Source organism: Podarcis melisellensis (genome assembly GCF_964234715.1).
Source record: "Podarcis melisellensis genome assembly, chromosome: 6".
NCBI lineage: Eukaryota > Metazoa > Chordata > Lepidosauria > Squamata > Lacertidae > Podarcis > Podarcis melisellensis.
Genome location: NC_138538.1, coordinates 62510935 through 62537392, shown reverse-complemented (window position 1 = coordinate 62537392; position 26458 = coordinate 62510935). Strand labels below are relative to the sequence as shown.

The 26458-nt window shown below is 38.3% G+C and overlaps 1 protein-coding gene and 1 long non-coding RNA gene across 15 annotated transcripts in view; one reads left to right on the top strand and one right to left on the bottom strand.

Annotated features, from left to right (window-relative positions):
• Positions 1–26458, bottom strand: part of LRRC7 (leucine rich repeat containing 7) — a 172062-nt gene that overhangs the window by 109154 nt on the left and 36450 nt on the right. For all 14 annotated transcript variants that reach the window (XR_014169417.1, XR_014169418.1, XR_014169419.1 and 11 more), the window contains one exon: positions 1618–1820. Coding sequence is in view for 11 of the 14 variants with exons in the window: in XM_081915429.1 (XP_081771555.1) it covers positions 1618–1820 (203 nt within the window). In the remaining 3 variants the exon portion in view is untranslated. The remainder of the gene's footprint in view (positions 1–1617; positions 1821–26458) is intronic.
• Positions 1–26458, top strand: part of LOC309372142 — a 56328-nt gene that overhangs the window by 7473 nt on the left and 22397 nt on the right. The window contains exon 2 of the long non-coding RNA XR_014169422.1: positions 22787–22927. This is a non-coding gene — a long non-coding RNA (uncharacterized lncRNA). The remainder of the gene's footprint in view (positions 1–22786; positions 22928–26458) is intronic.

Here is a 26458-nt window from a genome sequence, read left to right as displayed (position 1 = left end):
AACTTTCCAAAGCTCATCCAGTCCTCAAAAATGGAAGTTGCTTTGTGCTGTGTTTCCCAGTGAGGATGTGTCTGTGTTTTCCTCCCATTCATTCTCTTGCAAAATTCCTCTAAAGCTATGAAAAGGACATGGACAGCAAATCTCAAATGTTAAGAGATTTGAGGCACTATGGTGATACAGGTGAACAAAATATCCATTTGCTATCCAGCTTTCACTTGTGCTTTCCACAAACCTGTCCCCTTCCTCAAGTCCTTCAGTATTTGCAGAAAGAAGCAAGAATTTTTCTCATTTGCACTGTGACTTGGAGCAGATAAGGAACTGCAGCTGTTCTTGTACTATTTCTTCTTTTAACTCACTTGTGTTAAGAGTTGGGGGATATTTTGCTCTCTCCTAAACCCTCTGCGTGTTTCCAAGGCCTTGGCAAGCTGCTATTCTGTTTGCACTGCAGTTTGGAGAAGATAAGAAATAGCAAGAGGCTTCTTCTCAAAACAAGTGACAGAAGGAAATGACTCTCTCCAAGCCCACAGGTAAACTCAGAGGCTTGGGAGATAGGCAGGCACCTCTGTCATTTGCACTGCATGGAAATGGGAAAAGACAAAAGAAAATATTTTGTTTCTTGCTGTTTCTGCAGTACAAATGACTTGGTGGGGGAGGGATGTGTGTGTGTGTGTTAGCCATCCTTCACACTAGAGGAAAGGTGAAGTTGTGGGAATCTAGTCAGTGAATGGCTTCAAATGTTATGTTTTGAGACGGAAGGGAAAGGAAAGAGAAAGTGCAAATTCCTTTACTCACACTTCCTATGTAATGATCAAAGCAGTGAGCAGTACTGTTGGCTGGTAATGAGGAGTGCAAGCTTATGCCAGATCTGAGTTTTCACATCTATTGATGGAAGAGAGCAACTGTGAAGTACGTAGATATTATAACAGAAAGGAGACTTTTACTCTCTTGCTGCTATGACTGTCAGTCAGGGTAAGCAAGGGCTTCTCAGGTAGACTGCCACCACATTCACCTTCTATTCCCTCTAACCCAGGCTAGAAATGAAACCTGAAGTTACTTGATCTGTGTACTCCAGCAGCAGCAGCAAACACCATGGGATACAGGCAAGGAATGCACAATACTGTATAATAGTGCCATGCCACAAATTTTCTCATTTACACATTATAGGAACAGATGTGAAAATGTAAAATAGGGTTCACCATGTCTAGGTCTCTAGCCTACAAAAAAATAAATATTTTCTTCATTTTAAGCAAATGACACATCATTAATATACCCATGAGCTTAGAATTTGTTGTGACTTAATTCTAGCACATTCTAGATAATTCCCAATGCATATTTCTTGAATAACATGGCATTAATAAAGGAATTTCAATTCATACACTTGGAAGGACCAAATCCACAGACCTCTTTGTCTGTTTGCAGAGCTGAAAGCAGTATTTTCTAAAAGTAGGAAAAGGTGTAATTAGTTGACACAGTGAGAATATTTAGAACTCTAAATACTTGAACTCAGCAGTTTGTTTATGCCAATTTCCCTTTTTATACCGAGAGTTCCAAGCAGACCTTAAATGTTCATTCAGCAAGGCAACTGCATTTGTGTATTAGAGAAAGAACAGAGTTTACCTTAGGTAGCTCTTCAATTTGATTGGCATCTAGATAAAGCTCCTCCAATGTCCGTTCAAAGTTAAAAACTTCCTTTGGCACCTGCTGAAGGCTGCAGTGGGAGTAATCGAGCACTGAGATAATTTCTTCTTCCCCTCGAAAACATCGGCATGGCACCAGGCGACCAATAATTTTCCTTTTGGTTGTCATCTCCAAACACTGAACTAAAATATAAAATATAGAAGAGAAATTGATTTCCAAAATCATTGTTTCTGTTGTTAGAAAAATACCTAGTGAACATTAAATAGCATGTTTCTATATAATTGGTAAATGCTAGAAATTATTGGTATAAATGCAATTAGGTTTTTATAATTAAATATTATTAATACTATAGCTGATATATAGTATAAAATCCATAAAGTATTTATAGTATTTACCATATAAATGCTTAGCACATAGTATCAATATCAGGTTTCTATATTTAATGTTAAAGTCTTTTCTAACTAGGTTAGTTTTTTATACAGTATATAAGCGAAAGCATATTTCGTCAGAATCCTCCACATGCCCACAATAATATGTTTAATCCATGCAATTTTTTTCTTGCATTTAAGGAAGCACCCACACCTAAGCAGTTATACTGACTGAACTTGATAAACATTATCTGCTCCACTTTCCATTATTCTATAAAACATCAATAATTTTAACATGGCTTAAAATTGTAATCTGGTTGCTGGTTATAGGTCACTACATTTTCTTACCATGGGAATCTGTTTTAAAGTCTTCCAGATCAAAGCCCCAAACCACCACCTAATTGTGCATTCTGGTGAAGAACACCAGATACCTCAAGGCGAAAGGATGAATGGGGGGGGGGGGGGAGACGCTGCTATATAACAGTGAATCAGTCAACACTACAATTTAGGTCCTCTGTTCTAGCTCACAAATGCAAATACAGTTTACACACAATGCTTTTAAATTGCTTTTAGTGTTGTTGACTGCTTTGCTATGCTTTGTGATCTAGTAGTATATTAATACTTTTATGAATAAACAAATAATAATCAAAGAAAGCCCACTAAGGTAATGGGACTTTCCCCCATCTCCTCCCCCCATGCAGCCCACACTTCCCCCCCTCCTGTGGAGGAGAGTCCAAAATAGCATGGGGGGGGGAGCAGAAGGTAGATTGTTCAATCTAGCCTTAGTGCAACAATGAATTACATCCACTGTGTGCCCTGAATTAAACCCAAAATATGCATTGCACAATTATAATATATTAGGAGGTTTTTTGGTTGTTACCTACTTTTAGTCTAAACTGATCAGAGCAAGCAAACACACAAACTCTATTCATTATATCAAGCTCATTCAACAATTATTTGCAGAAATGTAAGGACCCTACTTCCAGTGGCTACTTTGCATTCATCTCTAAATATTTAAGTCAAAAAATAAATACATAATTTAATATTCAAACTCTTAGGGAAAAGGGATTTGAACAGAAAAGCTGGAAAAGCTTTTAATTTCCCTAGCAAGGACCATGGTTTCCAATGGGAAAACGTGAGTGCAAGGAAGCATATGATGACACAGAAGCATATGATAGCACAACAGTAATTGAAAATAACAAAAAAAAAAATCTTAAATATCTGTGTACATTATTGGAAAGGAGAATGCTCAGTTGGCACAATCCAGAGTATAAATGAACTCTGATTTCTCTCTCTCCATACAAAGTTATCCTAATAATTTAATTTAATAATTTAATTTTGTAACATTTGAGCCACATGAACGAAAGGTACATGGCACTTATGAGTCCTTTTCTCCACCACATCTCATAATCTACCTTTTAGACAAAATAGCTATAACATAGAAGAGAGTTCGAAAGGGGGGGATCCATCAGGCATGGATGGGCATACAGTATTTGCATAAACTACTAAATATTTGTTTATTACTAGAACCTTGAAATTTACCAACCAGTGTAAGGTGCAAAATGGTGTCTCATTATTAAGAGCAGTGAAACACTTAGAAATAAAGAAGAGGCTTCCCCCAATAAGCATTGATTGAGTTAAATAATTTATTTTCGATACCGGAAGTGGGTTCGCTGTTCTTTCACACAAAAACCCACTTTTGGTTTTCATTGTTTCAACAGCCTCATTGGAAAAGCCTCATTTTCGCTATTGTAAAAAACTGAGTGTCAGAAACATCATAACTCACTCAGGGATTTGCAAGTAGATTCCAGTTTACCTTCTGCCCCCAACCCCTTGCTAACAGTGCCCTTAGGTCTTTTGCCATTCCCCTGAATTCTGGGCATGAATCAGCCTCTTTGCTGTATTCCAGTCATCATTCCCACATTACTTCTTCATATATTTACACAATAGCTTTATATATTTACACAATATCTTTAACATTTCCAACTATTCCTCTGTTCCTGGCTAGAACCTAACCAAGGTTTGTGGGGTGCTAGAACCTAATGTCCCGCAATTTCATACCCCAATCCTACTTTAACCACATCTGCAGAGAGTCCTGTATTAGGGGTGCCTTTAGCACAATAAGAATCTCTCTGGTTAATATAATCACGAATAAAAACAATTCACTAAGAAATAAACCAAGGAAAACAACATAAAATGAGCAATTGAAAAACCCTCAGTGAGGTGCAAGATTCATCAGGAATATAATAATACAATCAGTAGTCAACTGATAATAATAAAAACATTTATTATTATTTAAAAACTCTATTCCCTTCAGCCTCCTGTAACAACAAAGAAGCATTTATTGTATTATTCAGTTCATTTATTTCCATTCTTCCTGGCCTGGAAAAGCTGAAAACAACTTTAACATCTGTAACATTGGAGTGCAAGTTATACTGCCATTGCCTCCGGGCAGAATTTATTATTTACTTATTATATTTATATCCAGCACCTTCCTCTAAAGGAGCCCAGGGAAGCAAATATGTCAATGCAGAACTATCACAAATTAAAACTTCTAAAAAAAAATCACCTACTCTCAAACTAATTATTTCAGGGTTGCCAGGGACAGACCTTTCAACCATCAGATGTCTGGGTAAATAGGAATGTTTTAAAATTCATCATAGAAGTCAATAGTGAAGGAGACTGATACACCTTGTTAGGGTCGGCATTGCACAAATGAGGGGCCACAACCAATAAGGTTCTGTCATGGGTCAACACCAACCAGAAACTGTACTGGAGAAGGTGCTCTGTTAGGTACTTGGGTCCCAAGCCAATAGTGGCCAGTGATGTGGTGTGGGTGGGGCACCATTGTCCTCCTGGCTTCCCAACACAGTGGGTCACAATGTAGAGGGGAGGGGAGGGGCACAGGAAAGCAACACGGTGCAACACATGGTGATGGAGTCGTGGATTGGCCCTACCACCTTGTATCTCTTCTCTTGGTAGCCAGCAGCAACCAGCTGTGTTGGGAAGCCAGGAGGACAATAGTGCCCCATCTGACCAGCTACTACTGCTAGTATTAATGCCTTGAAATGGGCCTGGTAGCTCAGTGATGGCTGGTGTAATGCTCTAAGGACTGGTGCCACACAGTCCCTTCAGGCTGCCCTACTTACCAATCTGACAGCCGCATTCTAACAGAATGAGAGAATCACCAAAGTTGGAACCTTTGTAATTGACCTTTGCAGGTGATGTGGACAGGAACAATAAGAGCCAGAGTAGGGTCGTGGTTAGAGCATTAATTGCTAATCTGTAGACTTCCAGACATTGTTGGGACTCTAACTCCCATCAGCCACATGGCCAAATCAGGGATGATGAGAGTTGCAGACAAGGAACATATGGAGGGCCATAGGTTAGCCACTCTCAGCTATAATATCAAATTACGACTTCGGCAACCTAGGCTGAAATCCGCACTCAACTATGAAGCTTACTGGGTAATGTTGGAGCGGATACTATCTTTCAGCCTAGCCTATTGGCACAGGATTATTGTGAGGCAGGGAGTTTAAAAGTTGTGTAATACAGTAAATGCAATAAATAAATAAATATAGGATTGCATTCCCTTTGAAATAAAGCTGAAAGAAAATAAAAATCCATGGTATATTTCTAATTTTATTTCCCTTTTATTTTCTTTTGGATGAGGGGAATTGTGGCTGGAAGAGTGTGGCTGAGTTTGACACTCCTGTTTTTATTATGAGTTGTATTTGAGTCGTAATTGTTTTCAAGTTCCTGTGTTGCATTATTATGCTACTTATGTTATAAATAATACTGCCCTGTGGCCTCTTGGTGATAGGTAATATCTAAACAGATAGATAGATAGATACCAAGTTTCCTCAAAGCACAAAACTACTCACATAGCTTTAAGTAGCTTATTTATCTCATATGATATCCTGTGCTAAAGGAACCTTTCTCTGCTCCAAGAATCACTCTCAGATGTTTCATTGTCTCAATCAAGTGAGAGTTCTGTCAGCCCCTAGCAATTACAAGGAGATTAACATATGAATGCTGTCAGGACAAATCCCCTTTTCTCCATCACATTTTCTCAAAATATGAAGAACAAGTGAAAGAGGCAGAAATGAGCATCAGTGAGACCGAGGTGCACCTGGTTTCATGTTTATCAGTGCCAATAACAATCTTTCTGTCTGACTGCCTTTGGCCCACGGGTATAAGTTAAAACAGAGTTCACGGAATAAAGCAATTTTATAATTTAGCTTGGCCAGATGCTGAGTTTTGATGTAGCATACAGTAATTACATTTTAATTAGGAAAAGCCATCAAAGTTTAAGCATGTTTACAGTGCATGTAACTCAGTCTGAACCTTCTGAATCATTCAGTTCCCTCAAAATTGGGTGAGAAAAGGAGAGGAATTAGATATTTACAAATCAGTTTAGTTTCTCTCCACAGAACACCAAACCATATCTGGAGGAGGGAGCCATGATAACCCAACCAATAATAAAAACAACATTCAACTGATTTTACTAACACAGGGGATGGAGCAATTGGTCATAGGCTTAAGGCCGATATCTAATTGGCCATGTATTTTATTAGAGGGACCTGAAAAGGGATACATTGCAAGACTGTAGCACACATGCCTTGCCCTTAATAGTGGCATCTTCTCAAAATCAAGATTAACTCTGAGATTTATGATTTCCAGAAATGAGTATTATTTTGTTCTTATGTAGAAAAATATATTTGTCCATTACAACTGTGTTTTCTCATGGAATAGGAGCTATATTGTGGAGAAGTGCATTATCTCTAAATGAAAGTTACAGGAACTGTTTACTTTGCTTACTTATCACTAGGTCTCATTCAAAAGAAGATGTTGTACACACTGCTATCCAGAAGACTTCTGTGTTGCTTTTTATATATTTTTAGAGAGTTTCTGACCTTATGTCCTGAACTTTCTGGCCCCTTGCATGCAAAGCAGCTCCATCTTAGTGTTTTTCTGAGCTTGGTATTGTACAAATAAATGCCCTTAGGATATCGCATCTTTTGTAGCTTTTCACATCATCTAAGGTTAACAAATAATTGAACAATGACATGTATTTGGAGACGTCTTTAGAAAACATACTTTCCCACAGGCATTCCAAAAGCTGCATTAACATTGCATATATTTATTCAGCAGTAAATTTAGTGCTTAAGATAAATCTCAAATGCCATTTTGATGGAAACCAGGAACACACACAGCAGAAGAAATGGAAAATGAGGTTACTTTTAATGCTGTGTAATATAGAGAAACAACATTATAGTTTTAAAATGTCAAACACGCAAATACTATGCATTTCTAATGCTATTCCCAAATATCATTTCCAAATATCTTTCAGATTTTTTTTACTGAAAAACATCTTATTGAAATATGTTTCTGAAAAATGTAAATAAACAAAGAAGCAGAAGAGTTTATTTACTAGTTAAAAGTCAAGGAAGCTGCACAGTGTAGAAGTCTGGCTTTCAGGATAAATAGAATTAATTTGGTGGTCTATAGTGATTGTCCATGTACTTGGCGGGGGGGGGGGGACCCACCATGATAATCTACCCACATTTAGAAAGGAAAATGAAAATAGTTTCTGAATATGATGGTAGCATGCTTGGTACCATTCTTTGGCCATACCATACCATGTGAATCTCCACATTTAATGCATTACTTTTTATTTGTTCTTTGCATCCGTGGAGTGCACCTTTGGGGGTGATGTCAAACGGCTGTGTTAGCAGCACCAAAGTGACCTTTCTGGGCACAAGCCTGGGCAGGAGGTTCCGTAAATACATTTACAGTCCAAAAATACACTTTAATTCAGTGCTAAGCACATACACATTGCCCTTTTTAATAAAGCCTAGAAAGCTGAGATACAAACGATATTATGAACACCTTTCTTTCTCTTCTGGGTTAAAGGGAAAAAAGAATCTACAGTACAGTAGAAAAGCAAATGTAAACAATGCCATGGTGTCTGCTCTGCCTTTATAATTATCTGTAAGGCTTATCCTCTTAGAAGGACCACGTTTAATCTAGCATAAAACCATTGGTTGTAAAGAAATTAATTAAAATAAAATCTAATCTCTCTTCAATTAGAGGATCTTTTGTGCAGCAAAATAACTAATCCTTATTTCTCACTAATCAGGAGACGTGGAAGCTTTCTCTCCTGTTCAAAACCAAGTAAAAACAACATCAAAATAATAAAAGGTTTTACTAGATCTTATTAGCATTTTATTTTCAATACAGGTTTGATAAATGCCATGTACTGCCAAATGTTGGGTAAAGAAATTGTAAGAATGTAGCAAAACTAAAATTTGGATTTTACTAACCCTACAGATATCTCTGCATTTGCAAAATCATTTAAAGCTATGTGTGCAACTGAGAAAGTAATGTATCGGTTGGTGGTAAGGCTTTCATCAGCAGAATACAAAGGGAGGCACTTTTCACTGATTCCAACCCCCCCCCCCTCCCTAAATTTGCTCTGGAGAGTCCTCCTCTCAATCCTCTGGAGCAGATTGAGGAGTGGGGAGGGGGAACTCACTGAAAATGGCTTCCTTCATCAGCTGCATAAAACCATTGGCTATAACCCAAGGTTCTTTTACGCCTGATAATAGTGTGTCACAGTTGGTTTCAGGTATAATACATTTTCGCTATACTTATTGTGCGTCCTTTCCCCTACTATACATAAATGATGTTCAAAGAGCTGCAATCCTGAACACAATTAGATGGCTTAAACAGAAACAAAATGGATGTAAAATAAAAGAATCGAGGAAAATAACAACTATGTAGAAACATCTCCTTTGTTCCTGCTGCTTTTCAAGAAATTCTCTCTACTTTTCATTCAAAGTAGTCATGGGGCTCCAGGTTCTAGAAAAACAATGGAACAACGGGCCTTCAAAAGGAATTTTGAGCCTGCCATCAAGAAACTGTTTTTGAATGTGTACCTATAGAATTAATAAATGAGATGATCACCAAACATCCATATAACATTATTCTGTCCAGCAGTTACTTGGTACAGTGTGAGCTATTGTCAACTATTTACATTGTTTTTAAGTGCATTTTTCAGTAGATCTTTCCTTTTCTAATTGCTGGCAGCCATCAGCTATATATTATATTGGTATCACATCATCTAACAGCATATTCTACCCCAACTTACTTTTTTGACCCTTTTCAAGAGCAAACACACTTCTTGAATTCTATTGTGAGGGAAAGCAGTGGGTAGTTACAGCAAAAGTGGTGGGTAGAGAAAGGGTTAAGCCTGCCCACTTGCACCTTTTCTGGTGAAAATGACAAGGAAAAGTTTTATTAACAGAAAAGCAAGTTTTGTAACATGAAAAACTCCTGAAAAATAACAGGATAACATTTCATTGAAACAAATCTTATTGCAGTAATTTGTAAGCCGTTACCTGCACGGGCTGTTTTCTTCTTTTTTTGCAAACCCATACGTGCAGTTCCAGAGTTTAGTGGAGGCTGTTAGAAAAGTGACATCTTATCTGCCTTGTTAACTGACACAAACCAATAAAAAGCACAGTTCTGTGTCATTCTGAACCTGTACAATTGCCCACCACCAGCACCAACAAGTTGTTAACAAAACCTCAAGCCCTAAACTTTGGAGTGTTGGGTACTTGTATTCTTTTAAGTCCCTCCTGTAATGTTTTGAGTAAAAGTATAATTGAGGTTTAGAGAAATCTGAAAATGACTGAAGAAAAGCAAGTTGGCTTTTGCCTCGCTCTCTCCAGGCACAGGTTCAGACTTAAAATCTCCACATCCAAGCCTTCCCTGCAAAAACCTACTTTTCATTGCTCAACTGGAGCAAACGTCAATCGGGTTTTAAACGGACTGACGTTTGCTCCAACTGGGCTTTTAAAAGCGGGTTTTTGTAGGGATAGCTCTGGAGCAGGAAACAAAGTGTGCTTGGATACGAAGCCTTAAAGTGTGGACTGTGCCTGGAAAGTGCACAGGAAAAGGAAATGTCTGTAAGCCCTAGGAGTAGGATACCACCTAGGAACGTTTTTAAGGAGGTGAAACATAAAAACGTTTCAGAAGCTTCCATGAGATTAATGGCTGCAAAAATATCCACCTCGAGTTGCTCTTCAAACATTCATGGCCACATGGATACTAGGGTAATGCACAACCTTACAGGATTTATGGAGATACATGCTTTAGATAAATGGAACAGTAGACAATTACATGGTTGATTACATGTCTGCCAAAGCATATGGACTACCATTAGGAATCACAGATCAGTGGAGATTTTGAAATCTGCCACCCACCCAAAATGTTAGAAATTTTTTAAAAAGTTGTAGTGAATAGAAATTGTGTTGAAATGTATTTTCAGTGCCTGTGGAAAATCTAATCTTGAAGTAGAGAATGAAAAGAGTATACAGTAAAAGCAAATATTACTAATATTACTATTATTATTTATTAAGTTTAAGTACAGCCCTTTCATCTGAAGTCCACAGGGTAGTTTACAACATAAAAATACAAAATGAACACACAAAATACATAGCATAGCATAACATCACCAGTAACCCCCTCCCACAAAAACATTTACAAGGCCATAGATTGTTTAATCAACCAATGGCCTGGCTGAACATTTTCACCTGGTGCCTAAAGATATGTAATGAAGGCAACCAGGCGAGCCTCCCTGGGAAGAGCATTCCACAAATAGGGAGCCACCACAGAGAGGGCCCATTCTCGTGTTGCTACCCTCTGGATCCTAGTAGCAGAGGTCACTACTATGGTGTCTACAAAGGATTTTTTTGTGGGGGAAGGTCATCATTACATTTTTCCTTCTTGTTCCCATATTGGGGGGAGGAACTGCAAAGACCAGATGATAATGGCATGGCTTTAAGCTATATTGTAACTGGAAGCTCACATTCTTGATTTTTTGTTCATATCAGATTGTCAACATTTATATGCACTACAGTCCAAAATGTTGTTGTGAAAAGATGTCATTAGTTTCCAAATGGAGTATCATTATAGCAGAATAATTACAATGTACTCAGCAGAACAGAATGCCCTGATATTGAAAATAATCTGAACAAAACAATGGAATATTACTCAACTGGGTTTTCAGTACATAGGGGCACTTATGATTAGCCTCACGAAATTAGACAGAGAAATGAAAGTTTCATTCAAGAATTATATTTTCATTAAAACATCACTGTATGATATTTCTTAATATACTACTAATTTGATCCTGCAATAAAACCATAGAAGCTAGGCACTGTAGCAGAAAAACCACAGAAGCTCAGAGTGACTTATCATGCTGAAATTTCATAAAATAATTTCCACAAATTTTATAAAGTAATGGCTGTCCCTTTTCAACCTGATCCACATGTATAGAAGCAAATCTTTACTTCCTCTTCTAGTGTGTACTGGACTGGGGGGAAATCATTATCAGAAGTAAAATAAGAATATCCTCACAAATGTAGGTACAGTGGTACCTCGTGTTACGTGCTTAATCCGTTCCAGAGGTCCGTTCGTAACAGGAAACCGCTTGTAACATGAGGTCTGCTTTCTCTAATGGCGCCTCCCGTTGCTGCCACACCGCCAGAGCGCGACTTCCGCTCGCATCCCGGGGCAAAGGTCACAAAAAGGGGCATCTACTTCTGGGTTAGCGGAGCACGTAACCCGCAGCATTCGTACATAACACGAGGTACCACTGTAGGTACATTTTATTATTTAATGTTTCCTAATTTGAGGGTCATCTGAAGCAAACACATGAAGCTGGTGTTAACCATACTCCCCTCCCTAATGCAACTAATGTTGGCTAAAAATAGTGTGGTAACTGCCCTTCAGATCAAAATTAGCAATGGACAGGGGGCCCTCTGAACCCTAATACCTAAGCTGGGACCTTCAAAACTCAGCATTAATTCCTGGGCATACTGATGGTGAACATACAGACCTTTGTGATCTGGATTATATGTGATGTCACACAGTATTTTTCAGATCTTCTGCTTTCAAGAAACCCTTCCATATTAGCCTGCTTCTTGTGAAACCGACATATTTCTTTCTAGAGCAGAACACCCTGTGCTGTCTTCTAGGACACAGATAATGTGCACACAGAGTGCCTCCCAAGTTAGTAAGGACTCACTGTTGCTCTACACAAGCACATAACAAATTCCCAGGAGGGAATAAAAAATGATGGAAAATCTGTATTTTAGAGATGTGTTGTGCTATTAATCATACCCTCACTATGGGGATCCCTATCCTCCCATATAGGTCCCAATGAACCTAGTGCACAGTTTGAAAAGCACTATAATAATGTACAACTACTATGTAGTTTAAAACAAATGCAGATTTCATGCTATTGCACTAACGGGATTTTATTAACCATTCAATTTTTTTACAGTGGTTTTGGCCGCATCTTCCTCTGTATAATTTCTGACATGTTGATCAGCTCAGCAAGAGCTTAATAAAAGAAAACTGTGTTCATGCTGCTGAGGTCAGCACTATGAAAGTTCCATTGATAATACGAAGCACTTTTAGATTGGAAAAGACATTTTTTAATTACACAGACAACCATGAATTATTATTACTATTAGAAGCAGATATCCAGCAAAAGAAAACTACACTTCATTATTTGTAGCACACTCAGATTGCTATTCTAATGCAAGATAATTTAAACTCATCCAGATCTGAACATTCATTTTTTAAAGCAAATACAAATACAATTACTATTAAACACTTATCCAGCATTCAACATTCAAATATATTACTTTATGTAACCTTTCCACTAAGAATATTGAGCAGTTGGCAGAAGATCTTGATTTTGGTCATTAACATCTGCATCAAGAGTTCTCACATTTTCTACCATTAGGGCCTACCATAAAATTATTAAGACCCACCAGACATAAACATGTTGTGCAGGGGCAGAAAATGGTGGCAGATGGAGTCTAGCATAATCAGCTTCAGGTTACTGGCAGAATTTACTACTGGTATCCATTATTCATCTTTGGAAATAGCTAAATTAATTGCCACAGCATTTTCCTTACAGCACAGAGTTCCAAAACTCAGCTTTCCTGAACATAAGTACAGACATTTGTTCTGGAGATATTTCCACATTTCATGCTGAATTTTCTAACTAGAAAAGGCTTTTTCTTTTATAGTTTCTCTTCCCACCCACACATGCCTCTCAAAGCACTTTTTACCCATCTCCTATAATTTCTTCTCCCATTTCCCCTTACACATTCAACTTGTACCTTAGCCCAACTACCCACCCAAACTGATGGTTTATTTCATATTTTCTAGCTGGTTTTCTTACATTCTCTGCTTCATCTTATCACACCTTTCCTCTCCCCTTCTTTTCTATTGGAGTTTGTGTACTTTGATAATGAATATTGACTTTTTAATAGCATTTTCTGTCGTCGTCACCCAACACATCCTATGTCACTTGCCCAACTGAGCAGAGGAACCTTCCTCTCTCTCTCCCTGCTCCCCTCTGTTTGCCAGTCATCTTTACTCAGCATGCAAGGAGTTGCAGGTACCGGCACTGGTGCAACTAGCTATGGCATGGGTAGCAGGTGGAGCAGGCAAGTCATGAGTCACTGTGGCATTGAGACACACTTCAAAGTAGCACAAGCCCCACTGGTAGGTTCCGGGCCCACTGTTTGAGCAACCCAGATCCAGACTAAGGGCAGTAATAAAAAACACAGAAAAGCATCTAAGAGTGAAGCAAATATTCCAATAGAGTTTAATTTTATGGGTTAGGGAAATTCTAGCCCTTTCTTCTACAACTGTGCATGGATGATTTTAACTACTCGGGCCTAAAGCAGACTCTTGATTTTGCATGTAAAAACACAGTTCTGAGAGAAATGATATTACATACTGTCAAAATGCAAACTTTCATGAAAGCAATTACAAACTATGCCATTATCTTCATCATTATTACTATAGTACAGTTTTGGTATCCTGATTTGAATCTCTGTAGTCCTGTGATCTGGTCTGAAGAATATACGGTACATTCTAATCTCCCTACATTCCATGTACTAACATTCTACTATTTTTTCCTACTCACACTTAATCTTTGCAGCAATCTTGGAATAAATTGAAAAAGTGATTTCTGGCCACTATAGCATCATCTCATTCTTTTATGGAAATTGCAAAGTCCCTTATTTGCATGCAACCCCAATCATCAACCTGCTGTGGAGGCTGATTGGGGCTGGCCTTTCCTATTATACCAGTCAGTTTGACTTTAGCATGAGGACTGCAGAATTTCCCAGAAATATTAACTGCATTTCAATGGCAGTGAAATGCCTGGAGGGTCTTAAAGTACTATTTATCTATTGCAGGGGATCAAGTACACAACAAAGGTGTTTAGTCATACTATGCTTATTTCCTTTCTATACCTGTTTTCCTTCCAAGGTTTTAGTACAACTTTTTCTGTTTTTGTTCTATATCAGCTCTTCTTCCCTTTCTGAAGCTCTGCATTAGAAAAAATATTATCTATACTGATAAAAACAGACCTGCAATTCCAGAAATCATTTTTTTTAAAAAATTGTAGGAGCTTCCCTTTAGGCAGCTCTCCCGCATGGAATCTTAGAAGTGTATTTAAATTCCCCAAATATAAAAAGTTGATTAACATGCAAAGTTGATTTCTGTATCCACTCAATTTTCTAGATTAATAATTGGAAAATGGTGCATAGAAAATATAAAATGCAATGATGCTAACTGATGTAAACTAGTTTGCATGTTGTGCTCTTTTCGAAAAGGCCAATTCTCAGAGATGACCACAATTGATGTAGTAAAGACAAAGGGCAAACACGTGTGGTACATGACTAGAGGCAAGACCTCAGTCAATCACTTCTCCCCAGCATGGGACTAACTTAGCACTTGGACAAGCAACTTCGCCCTTCACACTTCACACAGGCAGCAAACACTACAGATTCATAAACTCTGGATTAGTTCACACACATGGAATTTTAGATTGTATCCAGCATTAGCCATACTCACAATAGATCCATTGAAGTTAATGGACATGACCAATGTAAGGCCATGCATTTCAGTGGGTCTAGTATGAGAAGAACTTTATTAGTCACAACTTTTTATGTTTGGGTACGGCTACATAAGCATAAAATGCATGCATCTCTCACCAAGTCAGGAGTGCATTCATAAATTTTAATGCGTGTCTTTCTAACGTAGCAGAAAGATAAAGAGTAGGACCCTGTTTCCAAAAGGGACACAGACAGATATGCACACACGTTTGTGCACAAAAACAGTTGACAGCATTGTGTACGATTTCTACTCAAATGTTATACTTGAGTGTAAAACATAACCAAAAAACATAACCTCCAGACTTGCTGAAACAGCAGGAGTTCCAGAAAGGGTAAACTGACTTCTACTCCAGCACAAAATCAAAACATGGTATTATATGGTATGGTAAGCAAATAAACAAATGTTAGGTTCCAGGTACACGTTTACATAAGAATAATTCAGCAACCCCTGGGCATAATTCAATGAAAATTGCAGATGAGAAAAATATTGGCACATCCATTTCCAAATATTAGTCTTTCAGCTTGAGATGTTCCAGTATTTTGCTTTATGATTTAGGCCTCTCTTCGTTGCTAGCTTTCCAAATCTATGCATAAGCTTCACACCAATTAGTAATAATATTTATTTGCAATTTGTAGGACAGGTTCAATAAAAATTGCATTTGGCAAAAGCTGTAAATAACTTGCAAGAAGCATGGAAAAGTGGGAAGCCTTTGTTTTCTACTTTCAAAACTAGCTTATTTGTTTGTTTAAAAATATGGAACAATTTTCCACAAATTATTTATTATAGCTAAAGTGGCTGCTTATTAGATATTGCCATTCTACTAATTCAACATATGCTAACTTTGAATAGAACATTGGGGGGGGGGACCAAGAGGAAAAACAAAAGTTAAAAAATTAAGAGAAAAACCTACAGTAGAAAATGCAACTTCTGCCACATTTAATTGTTTTTCTAGATTATATGCTGCATATAAAAAAGAAATTGCTCCCATTTTTAAAATAAGACAAAATGAGTTTATGAGATTCTGCAGCCTCCTATTACAGCAGACTTTGGAAGGTGGCCCCGTGTGGAACTAGAAAGTTTTAAAATTAGTTCATGACACCATATAAAGGAGTCTACTGTTAAGAAAGAGACTCTTCCGAATGTTCAGGGTAATTTACACATGTGCTCCGTGTTTTCACATGCAGTCACTGAGGATTTGAGACCCATCGGCTACCCTCATCTGGTTTATTTGGCCAGTCGAAGCGGTTTCCCAGGGTGTGGGCACTTCTGACAGCTACTAAGAGCCACAGGTGAGAGAGCTGAGTACAGTGGTACCTCGGGTTACATAAGCTTCAGGTTACATACGCTTCAGGTTACAGACTCCGCTAACCCAGAAATAGTACCTTGGATTAATAACTTTGCTTCAGAATGAGAACAGAAATCGTGCAGTGGCGGCACGGCAGCAATGGGAGACCCCATTAGCTAAAGTGGTGCTTCAGGTTAAGAACAGACCTCCAGAACGAATTAAATACATAACCAGAGGTACCACTGTACAGGGTGGGAACCAAACGTGGACAAACTACCCCCAAAAGGAGCATGACATGTCCCCCACCAGAGGTACTACCCCTCCCCTAACACCCCATAACACCATTTCCATTGAAACATAATATAAGAGCAGCCTTCTGGATCAGGCCAATGACCTGTCTAGACCAGAATCCTGTTCTCACAGTGATCAACCAAATTCCTGTGGTAAGAACAAGCAGGACCTGAGCACAACAACACTCTCCTCACCTATGATTCACAGCAAGTGTTATTCAGAGGCTTGTTTGGTTAGACTCGTAATATCCCTTTACTGTAACTTACGCTGACACAATGATACATAAGCAATGTTTACAAGGTTGCAGACCTACTAACTCTGCAACCTTGTTTGCAGGATGTGAAGGAAGCTTTTTATCAGTGCTCCCAAGGAGGACAAAAAAATGGGCTCACAGTATAAGCAGTACCTTCCTATCTTCCAGTACTGTGCTAGATTGCAAGGAGAGTTCTTTGGTAACCTAAACAATACAAGGGCACTTACCAGTACTGTTGCAGCTCAGCACCAAAGATAGGAAGAACCAACTGGATGCTAGGCAACCGGGTAACTCCTCCAGTCTTACTGAACAAGCAGCATCTCTATATTGCCTAGGAAACCAAATGAATCTAGCTATCTTCCAGCACAGCAAGTGAGAACAAAAAAGTGCTAATTAATAGAGCTGTGAACAGCCACAAAAGAAATGAATTTAAGGTATATTTGGTTTGGGGGCAGGATGGGAAAGAAAAGAATAATTGTAGATGCTACAAGTTTCTTGTGAGCTATATTTTGGCTTAGCTTTAACATAACGCACTGTAACGTGATATTTGGATTACATGGGTATTTGGTTAGCATGTAGGGGTATATATACAAAATCCTGCTTGATGAAATTCCTAGATACACAAAGGGTTATTTAGTTGACTAGACAGGGTGTCAGAACCACACACACCTTACCTGCCCTCTCTCCCCTTGCTTTTTCTTACTGTTCACCTTTTAGTTTATGTTATTGTCTAAAGGAAATTTATATATATATATAGAGAGAGAGAGAGAGAGAGAGAGATCATATGGTGCTGAACAGTGTTCCCCAATGAAGTATTTATTTATTTAAAAGCATTTATGAACACCTTAATATTTTTAAACCTCTCTGGCACATCAAATTTGTGCTATCTAGTCATGCAACATTTTACATTCCATGTGGCTTGAAGTGTGAGGCTACATTTTAGATTTGGAGACTATGGTTGAAAGGACAGCTGCAAAACAAAGGGAGGGGTTAACATTTATGAAGAGAGCGGTTAGAAAACATATGGAGGGAAATGTGATGGTCATATCTGAACAGTATGATTTGTCAACTGGATTTACATGCTAAACCTGTGAAATCTTGGGCATCTCAACACTATCAGGTTTTGTGGGAGGGATTAAAATACATACTGTAAATTTAGCTTTGTGCAATTAAAGTGGATTAAAGTCCCCTGATGCCACAAATGAATTTCTTGCAGTTAGAAAAATGACAGGGAAATGCACTAAAAACTATGGGATAATTATTGATGGGAAGATGTACAACCACTACATAAACAATCAGGACGACTGCTCATTGTCACAACTACCCCAGAAACAAATCAGAATGTTCAATACTCAGTAGTGAGCCTCTGCATAAGGTTTGTGAACTCAATAAACAGGCCATTTGAAAGAGCCCACTGAAAGCTTACTATCTGGGGGAGAAAGGTTGACCTGTAATTTGCTCCCTGGTTTGTTTCCACAGAGACTCAAACACAGCAGATAACTAGGTATCTCACTTCATAAACCACTTAAGAGCTGTCAATTTAAAGAGCCCAGGATTCTGAACCACACTTGGAGATGCATATTGCTTCTATTTCACATATGTCATTCAGAAAAGAGCTATATCCATTCAGAAAAGAAGAGCTATATCGATGACATAGCCATTGAGACAGAAAGTCAGTCAGCACTGACCATTCCCTCTAGAAGTTCCCACCCCTGCAGCATTAACATATGCCCATACCTTCACCAATGCCAGAACTAATGTCAGTAGAATTCAGTTATTTTCATATATGTAAATCACATCTAAAATTGTACTAAAATCAATATATACTAAAAGGCTTTCATATAAAAAACATACAAATGGGACTTTCATCAGATATTGCAGGTGATCAATTAACTTAAATTCAAATAAGTTTATTTCACTCCAAAACTGCAAGCAAGTTGTGGCGGGTGTGGCAGTTTGACCTATTAAACAGTTGATAGAATTGTAATAGCAATTTCCCTAAGGAAACACAAACACATGATGAAACTATTCTAAAACAGGGAGAACCTACAGGAGGTAGGGTGGTTTGGAAGACTGGATGTGAAGTCTGTCTGTCTTGCATCCTCTTGCTTGACTACATAAAAGATTGATGGATATGGCCATAAAATGTGATGCATGAAATCACAATCTGTAGAATTATACGAAAAGCTAGATCCATGTGCTGAGCTACCCTATAAATTATGCAGGCACAAGGAATTTCTTAGTCTATGAGATTTTAATTGCTTCCGTGCTCCACAATCCTCCTCCCCACCCCACCCCTCTCTCTCTCACACACATACATATAGCTCTTAAAATAATTGTACCTCCTCTGTGGATAGCCTCCAGGCCCTAGCCACCTCTTCATTTTCTGAAGACACATGATATTACACTAGTCTGCAAATTAATATTAGCTGCCAGGTTTCTAGCTTGACAGAACTGGAGGTAATCTGGGGTAGTCAGTCAGTGAGCCTGACAACTATAAAGAATTTATCTGAGCATGACTATTGGGTGAAAATGTGGCACACCCCCTACTTTCTATGATTTTTATAGAAATACACACCAAGATCTGTAGCTGCAGCAAACAGGAGATGGAAGAGCAGGGAAAGTTCATTCCCTATGTTTCTTTCCCATGCCTCACCTCTCAAAACAGGTTGCTTTGGGGTTCCTTGAGTTTTGGCCAAGTCTGAAGCTTCCAGAGTGCCATGCTTCCTTCCATAAGTGTCAGAGGCAATGTTGTCTACCTTCACTATATGGAAACAATGAAAGCCAGTTCCTTTATTATTGCTTAGCTTTGGCAGATGGGGCACTGGGATAAAATGAAATTGTTCTTCTTGCTTGGTTCCCATTTTGCTACTTCAAAAATATTGTGTTCCCCACCGTTCAATAATTCATCTGAGCCATACAAATTGTGGTACAAATAAATGCCCTAATACAGCATGATAGGTCGCCCCATGCTTTTAAAACATGCAACAACAAACCTGGAATTTCTTTAAGTTTTAGCATTACCTACTTCCTCTGGTCCATGCCATTTTACTACTCTGCTAATTCCAGAAGAAAAGGAAAAGCATAAAGTAGTTCCATAGTATTGGTTTTTATTCAATTTACTTAATGGGCACTTAATTTGTAGGTTGACATCAATTATAGCAGAGGACAAATGGGAAAGTATAATTTTTCAGGCAATTATTTATTTAAACAGAACATCCAGGCTTCTAATTTTAAGGGTAGGAAAGACTTGGGTGTGAGATCATTAGTGTTCTATATCAAGTTTATGCAGTAGATATTTTTAAATGCTTTTCTGCATTTGCCACATCTGCAACCTAGCAATGGTACGGTTGAATGACTGAATTAATTAACTTTATCTTCCCTATGCAGAAGGATTCTTCTGTTTTGAGCATAGGCAAAGTGAACTCTATTCCAATGAAATGAGGTGTGATCATATGAACTGGGTGAATTAAATCAGAATCATTTCAGTGTTGAAAGCAATTTTTAATTCCATACAAATAACTCACAATGTAAAAAGCAGGAGGGAGGGTAGATTGGGGAACACATTAGTATTGCCCAAAGAATTTAAGTCACCCTCTTCAGAAGGATGTGGTCATGCATTACTCTTTCAGAACTATATTTTAACAAATATTGAAACAAAGGATTATGATGGGACCAGCAAACATTATATGCCTAGGACTCTTCTACTCAAAAGTGTGACTTGAGGCTGATCCCTGATCAGTAAAGATCAGTAAAGGGAGACAGGGTAGAAAGAGAAATTCTACCAGACATTTAACCACTTGAAGGATTCTCTGCTTGAGACAAACAGCAGCAAATAAACCCTAGTTTCAGTTGAACAAAGGAATAAAGTCATTCAACATATCTTTCAAACTTTGCACTTCCCATCACATCAACCTGAGTTTGACTTTTCTAAACCACTCCTCAGAAATAATCATTGAGCAGAAAAAGCTACCCTTTTCAATATGTGCCATGGATCAGATACACAAGTGAATAACATGCTTATTATGCTAAACATGAGCCTAAGCAAGTTTCCGCTTGCGTTCAATTTGGCTCATTTGCATCTGTCCTGTGGCAAAGAAAAAAGGAGAGGAGCAAATACACGAAGGCCTGCTCCAGTTGGCTTTCTCACACCAACACAGGGCCAATGGCCAGTGGGAACGAGAGAGCAACACAGACAGGCAAAGACATCAGGGTTTGCTCTGACTGTGTGCTCCACCTTCTGTCATCACAGGGCTAACTTTACATTTTATATTAATCATTCATTTGAGACTGGTATGATCATCCAAGTTGGATGCTCATCCAAATTGCCTTTCTTGTGGCTGAATTCTGTGCCATTCCTTCAGCTTCTCTTGTATGATGATTCTGTTCTAAGAGCAATGTCTGATGTAGTAAAATTAATGTCCTATAGAAATATTGTCTTGAGGTAAATGAATGGCTGCTTTGGACCCCGAACAAAATATTCTGCTTTGGTTGCAGACATAAACCTCTTGCTTCAAAGAACTAAATAGGGGTTAACTAGTAAAGTGGAATAAATATAATATATGGTTTTCTTAGAGAGGGAATGAATGTCTGACATGTTTATTTTGAAAATTTCAGATGTTTATTTAAAGTGCCTAAGGTGTTGAATTTTTCATCACATTTTTCTTTTAGACTTTTTATAGGACCAAAGAGGTAAACAGTGCTCAAAACTATTTTTTCCCAAGTCTGCAAAGAATGTTATTGCACTTGCATAGCATCTATGATGGAATTCTTTTAGCTCAGCAGATTGAGGAAACAAAATAGGGAAGGACTACATATTCAGCATAAATAAAACTGAATAGCCTAATAGTCTAAGGCATCAGTCTTTTATCCATTTATTTGGGAGTAGTTCTCAATGAACTCAACAGGACTTACTTCTGAGAACAGGATAATGATGCAAGACATTCAGGAAATGTTCCAGGAGGTCCTGTTTTCTAAAGAAGGACCATAGCTCAGTGCTGGAGCATCTGTCTTCCATGCAGAAGGTCCCAGTTTCAATCGCTGGCACCTCCTGGAAGGACTGGAAGAGACTCCGTCTGAAACCCTGGAGAGTTGCTACCATATAATTTAGATGATACTGAATTAGATGGATGGTGGGCCTGACTTGAATTAAGGTAGCTTCCTATGTTTCTAAGGCAAGAAGAGGTACAGTATATGTGAAATTTCTTTTCATTTGCAGCACAATTTTATGGTAGAAAAGAAATTAGTCACCTAGCACAAATGAATGTTAGATTTCTAATCTTTTAAATTCCAAATTATGGCAAATATTAAAGTGCTCATGCTTCAAAACAAAATTAATGTACAATTCAAACAGTCATTCATACAACATGCAACCGTCTTTAATAATATCTAAATAGCATAAGAGTGAAATATTTCATTCAGAAAACGCAACACAAATACCAGTTTCTTTAAAATGCTATTTTCATGAGTGTGTGTGAACAAGAAAATATATTTATCTCCAGGGTCAAATCCATGATATGAAGGAAACCACCTGATTTACCTATTACATGAGATATCTTGAATTTGTATGCAGACAGTGGTGATTATGGTAGGTGAGTCTTGAATTAGGGAAGATTTCCACACACCATAAACTTACAAACTTGCACATAAACACTATGTAACTAAATTTTCTCTATATTTACACATCTGAATACAACTTAATCTAAATAAGCACAGGACGGCAGCCTTAGTGTTTGGCTATAAACTTTGTCATATCATTGCATGCACGTGACATGGAGTCACTGGGTTTTATTAAACAGCAGAGAACCACAAGTTTGGCCAGAAAGCATAAACCAATAATCCATATGTGTTGACAGCATTTTTTAAAAAACCCTTGCAACTGATTTCTATCTTGATGTTTTTCCTGAACAGTAGAAGTGTGTCATCTCTCCCCAACCTCCTCTTATTACTTCTCAGGAGACCAGCTGACATTTGAGTAGATCTGCTTGAAACAAGCCTGGAAAGACTGTAGTGTCCCCTTCCAACTTGGAGGAAGTGTGTAATTGGCTGCAGGCTGGACTATAAAGCCACAACCACTGCTGGAGTCAAGTTTAGCATGTGAGTAGTGTGGGCTGCTTTTCTCTGCCAACACATCGTTGCTATTCCCTGTTCCCAGGATCTACTGTCCAAGGCAGTCATCTCAATCTCTCAGTGGTAGGGCCAATCCTGTAACTTATCTTAACCTGGTGGAATTAAATGTACTCTCTCTGCCAGAAAATTGTGCCATGTGTAGCATCAAGGAAAATGATTTTTATTTCAAGAGAAAATATTTGTGGGGAGGAGGGGTGTTCAGCAAACTTAAAAGGTTTCAAAATATATCGTCCTTTTATTATGTTAACTAAAACAATACCTCCAGGGGAAAGTTGCTCTTTTAAAAAGGCTTAAAAAATAATTTTTAGAAAAATGCATATTCATGCAGTAACAATACTCTTTGAAAAGCTAGTCACTGTGCTCTTGGCTAGGTATCTTCATTGTATTTCACACCTAAGTATGAATGATGAAATAGCAGGATTTGATCGTGTTTTCAGTAAATTTGGGTTGCTGTTCCTTAAAAGAAAAAAGATATATGCACGTTGGGAAGATTTTGGAAAGTCATAAGAGCATGAGAAGAGCCATCTTGTCTAGTCTATTGTTTTCAAAGTAGCCAACCAGAGACCCACAGAAAGCCCCACATGCAAAATGTGAGTGCAACAGCACTCTCCCCCACCTGTGATTCTCAGCAACTGGTATTCAGGGATATAATGCAAGAAGAGCTATAGCTCAGTGGCAGAGAATCCGCTTTGCATGCAGAAAGTTCTAGCTTCAATCCCTGGCATCTTCAGGTAGGGTTGGGATCTGAAACCCTGAACAGCTGCTGTCAGTCAGTGTAGACAGTACTCAGCTAGACAGACCAATGGTCAGTTTCAGGGTAAGGCAGCTTCCTGTGTTCCTATTGCCTTCAACTGTAGAGACTGAACATTGACATCCTTACTACTAGCCACTGAGAGCCTTATCTTCCATGAATTTTTGTCTAACTCTCTTTTAAACCCTCTAAGGTGGCAGCCATCATCACTTCTTGTGGAAGCAGATTCTATACTTTAACCATACACTGTGTGAAGAAGAACTTTGTTTCGTCTGCCCTGAACCTTGCAACATTTGGCTGTATTGGATGTCCCCAAGATCTTGTATTTTGACAGAGGGAGAAAAACTCTACCCAGCTGCTCTTTTGGTTGTCCTTTCCTGAACCTTTTCCAGCTCTACACCACCACACACTGTAGTCTGCATATGGTTACATCATATATTTGTTCTTTCCTAATGACCCCTAGCATAGAATTCCCATTTTTTCACATCTGCTGCACACTGTGTTGACACCTTAATCAAATTATCCACCACATCCCAAAAGTCAGTCCTGGTCAGTCATTGTCAATTCAGACACCATAACTGTATATGTGAAATTATATATGTGCATTACTTTACACTCCTTTACACTGAACTGCATTTGCCACTTTACTGCTATCATGTCCCTGCAGGCCTTGCCAACCAATTTCCCTGCCTGTATCAGCTTCTCCAGGTCAACTATTTTGGCCTCAAAGGAACTAACCTGTTTCCTGAGAGCTAGGAGCTCACTGCCCCAAGCACACACCCATAATTTCTATCCAGCAGTCAGTCAGTCATACATGTGACTATCATACCTTTAAAATTTAGTAAATACCAGACTTAACTATTGTAAAATGTTTGCATGGAGAGCTTGTTTATCTGCAAATACATGAGTGTTTCTAATTTGCATATTAGAAGTGGTGAAAATGTGAGCAGAAAGAGAGGAACTGAAAACATTATGGAATCCCAGAACTTCTAGTTCAAACATTGCACCCATATGTATCACTTAGCTAAGGAATAATGCATGGATTCAAAGCCTCAACCACATAAGGAATACTTTGCATTTATATAGCACTTGATTTTTTTGCAGTTCAACTTGATTCACATAATTCCATGTGTGTGATTCTTACAGCCATCCTGTAAAGCAAAACAACATTCTTATGTCTGTATTACGCGTGGGTGGCTAAGACAGAAATAATAGATTGTCCAGGACCAACTAGTAAGTGCCTGGTAGAAGCAAGGCTCAACCTGTATTATTATTATTATTATTATTATTATTATTATTATTATTATTTGAATGAATTATTATTTATTATTGGTATTTCATTCCTATCTATTCCTATTTATCTTTTTATAAAAAGAATATACTCAAGGCAATATACTCAAGGCAAACAGATACATAACAAACCCAGGTATGAAACATCAATTAAGCACAGCCTCCCTGAATTTAAAAAACAAAATTATTCCTGATCCTCAGTTCAGTACAGCTAAGCTATGGTGAAGATGGTCTCAAATAATTTGTGAAGCGTGACTAGATAAGTTAGTTCTAAACATGGGTGGCGGGGTTTACATCAAGAGTGGCTGTTCCCCTCTTAATGTGGGCACTGTGAGAGCAAGCACAGAAGAGTAGAATACCTACATTGGAGTCACATAGTGGACATACAAAAACAGCTTGAAAACAAAGCTTTGGCTTTGTGTCTTGGCCAGACTACATCTCCAAAAAGGCCTGGGACTTTAAAGATCCAGGACCACAATCTTTCGCCCCAAGAGGTTTGGATCCTCTGTATATAGTGCAAAACCTTTAAAATAAAATAGACCCTCTTTCCATGAATTAAACTGCAATAAACTAAGGGAGTACACAAAAGGTCAAAGTCAAAGGTCAAAGTCATTTATAAAGAGCTCATATCCATTACACAGTTATGTGATACATCAGAATAAAATGTCAGTAAATATTGGATAGCATGCATGCATTTGCCTATGGGCTTTTTGAGAGGTCACAAAAGGTGAGATGCTGGCCAGAGACTGTAATATTTGGAAGGCAAATGGAAAATAATGATAGCATGGACTGAGTTCTCCCTTGTCTTATGTCAATAGGAAGGTCTAGAAATTTCGTGATAAGTCAACCAGGAAATTCCTGTGTGAAATCTGGCAGAAATGCAAAAGTCTAATTTCAGTCAAAGGGCAACAGACAGTCCCAGGGAAGTGTGGTGAAGGATGCAGAATTGTAGAAGCATGCACCAAACAAGCTGCCGGGGAATGTCAAGCAATTCAATCCTACAATTAGTTTCCATGACACTACTTCTACATGCAGTAAACTGATAAGTGTCATTTTGTTGTCTGCAGCAGAACTGTTATCATGGATTATTCCTTCATCTCACTCTGCAAACCAGAAAAGGAAGGAAGCAATATGGAATATGTCCATCTGGGACATAGGTAATCAAAGAAACCAGCTTATTCAGAAGAAAAGCTGCTTGTGTGAACTGGTGCCACAAGATGTGAAAGTACAAAACCACTTATAAAAACAAAGTTCAAACAATAAATATTGTTAAGCATCTAGACAGACAGTAAAGAAGAAGAAAGCACAGAATACCACACTATCAAAGTTTCCCAAGTAGCAAGTGATGGCGAGTGCATTAAAAGTGCCTGTAACAGAGAGTGAACACTTAAAGAATCAGGAGGAAATGGTGGCATAACAAAACTGAGGGGAGGCAGGGGGAGAGAGATAGATAAAAT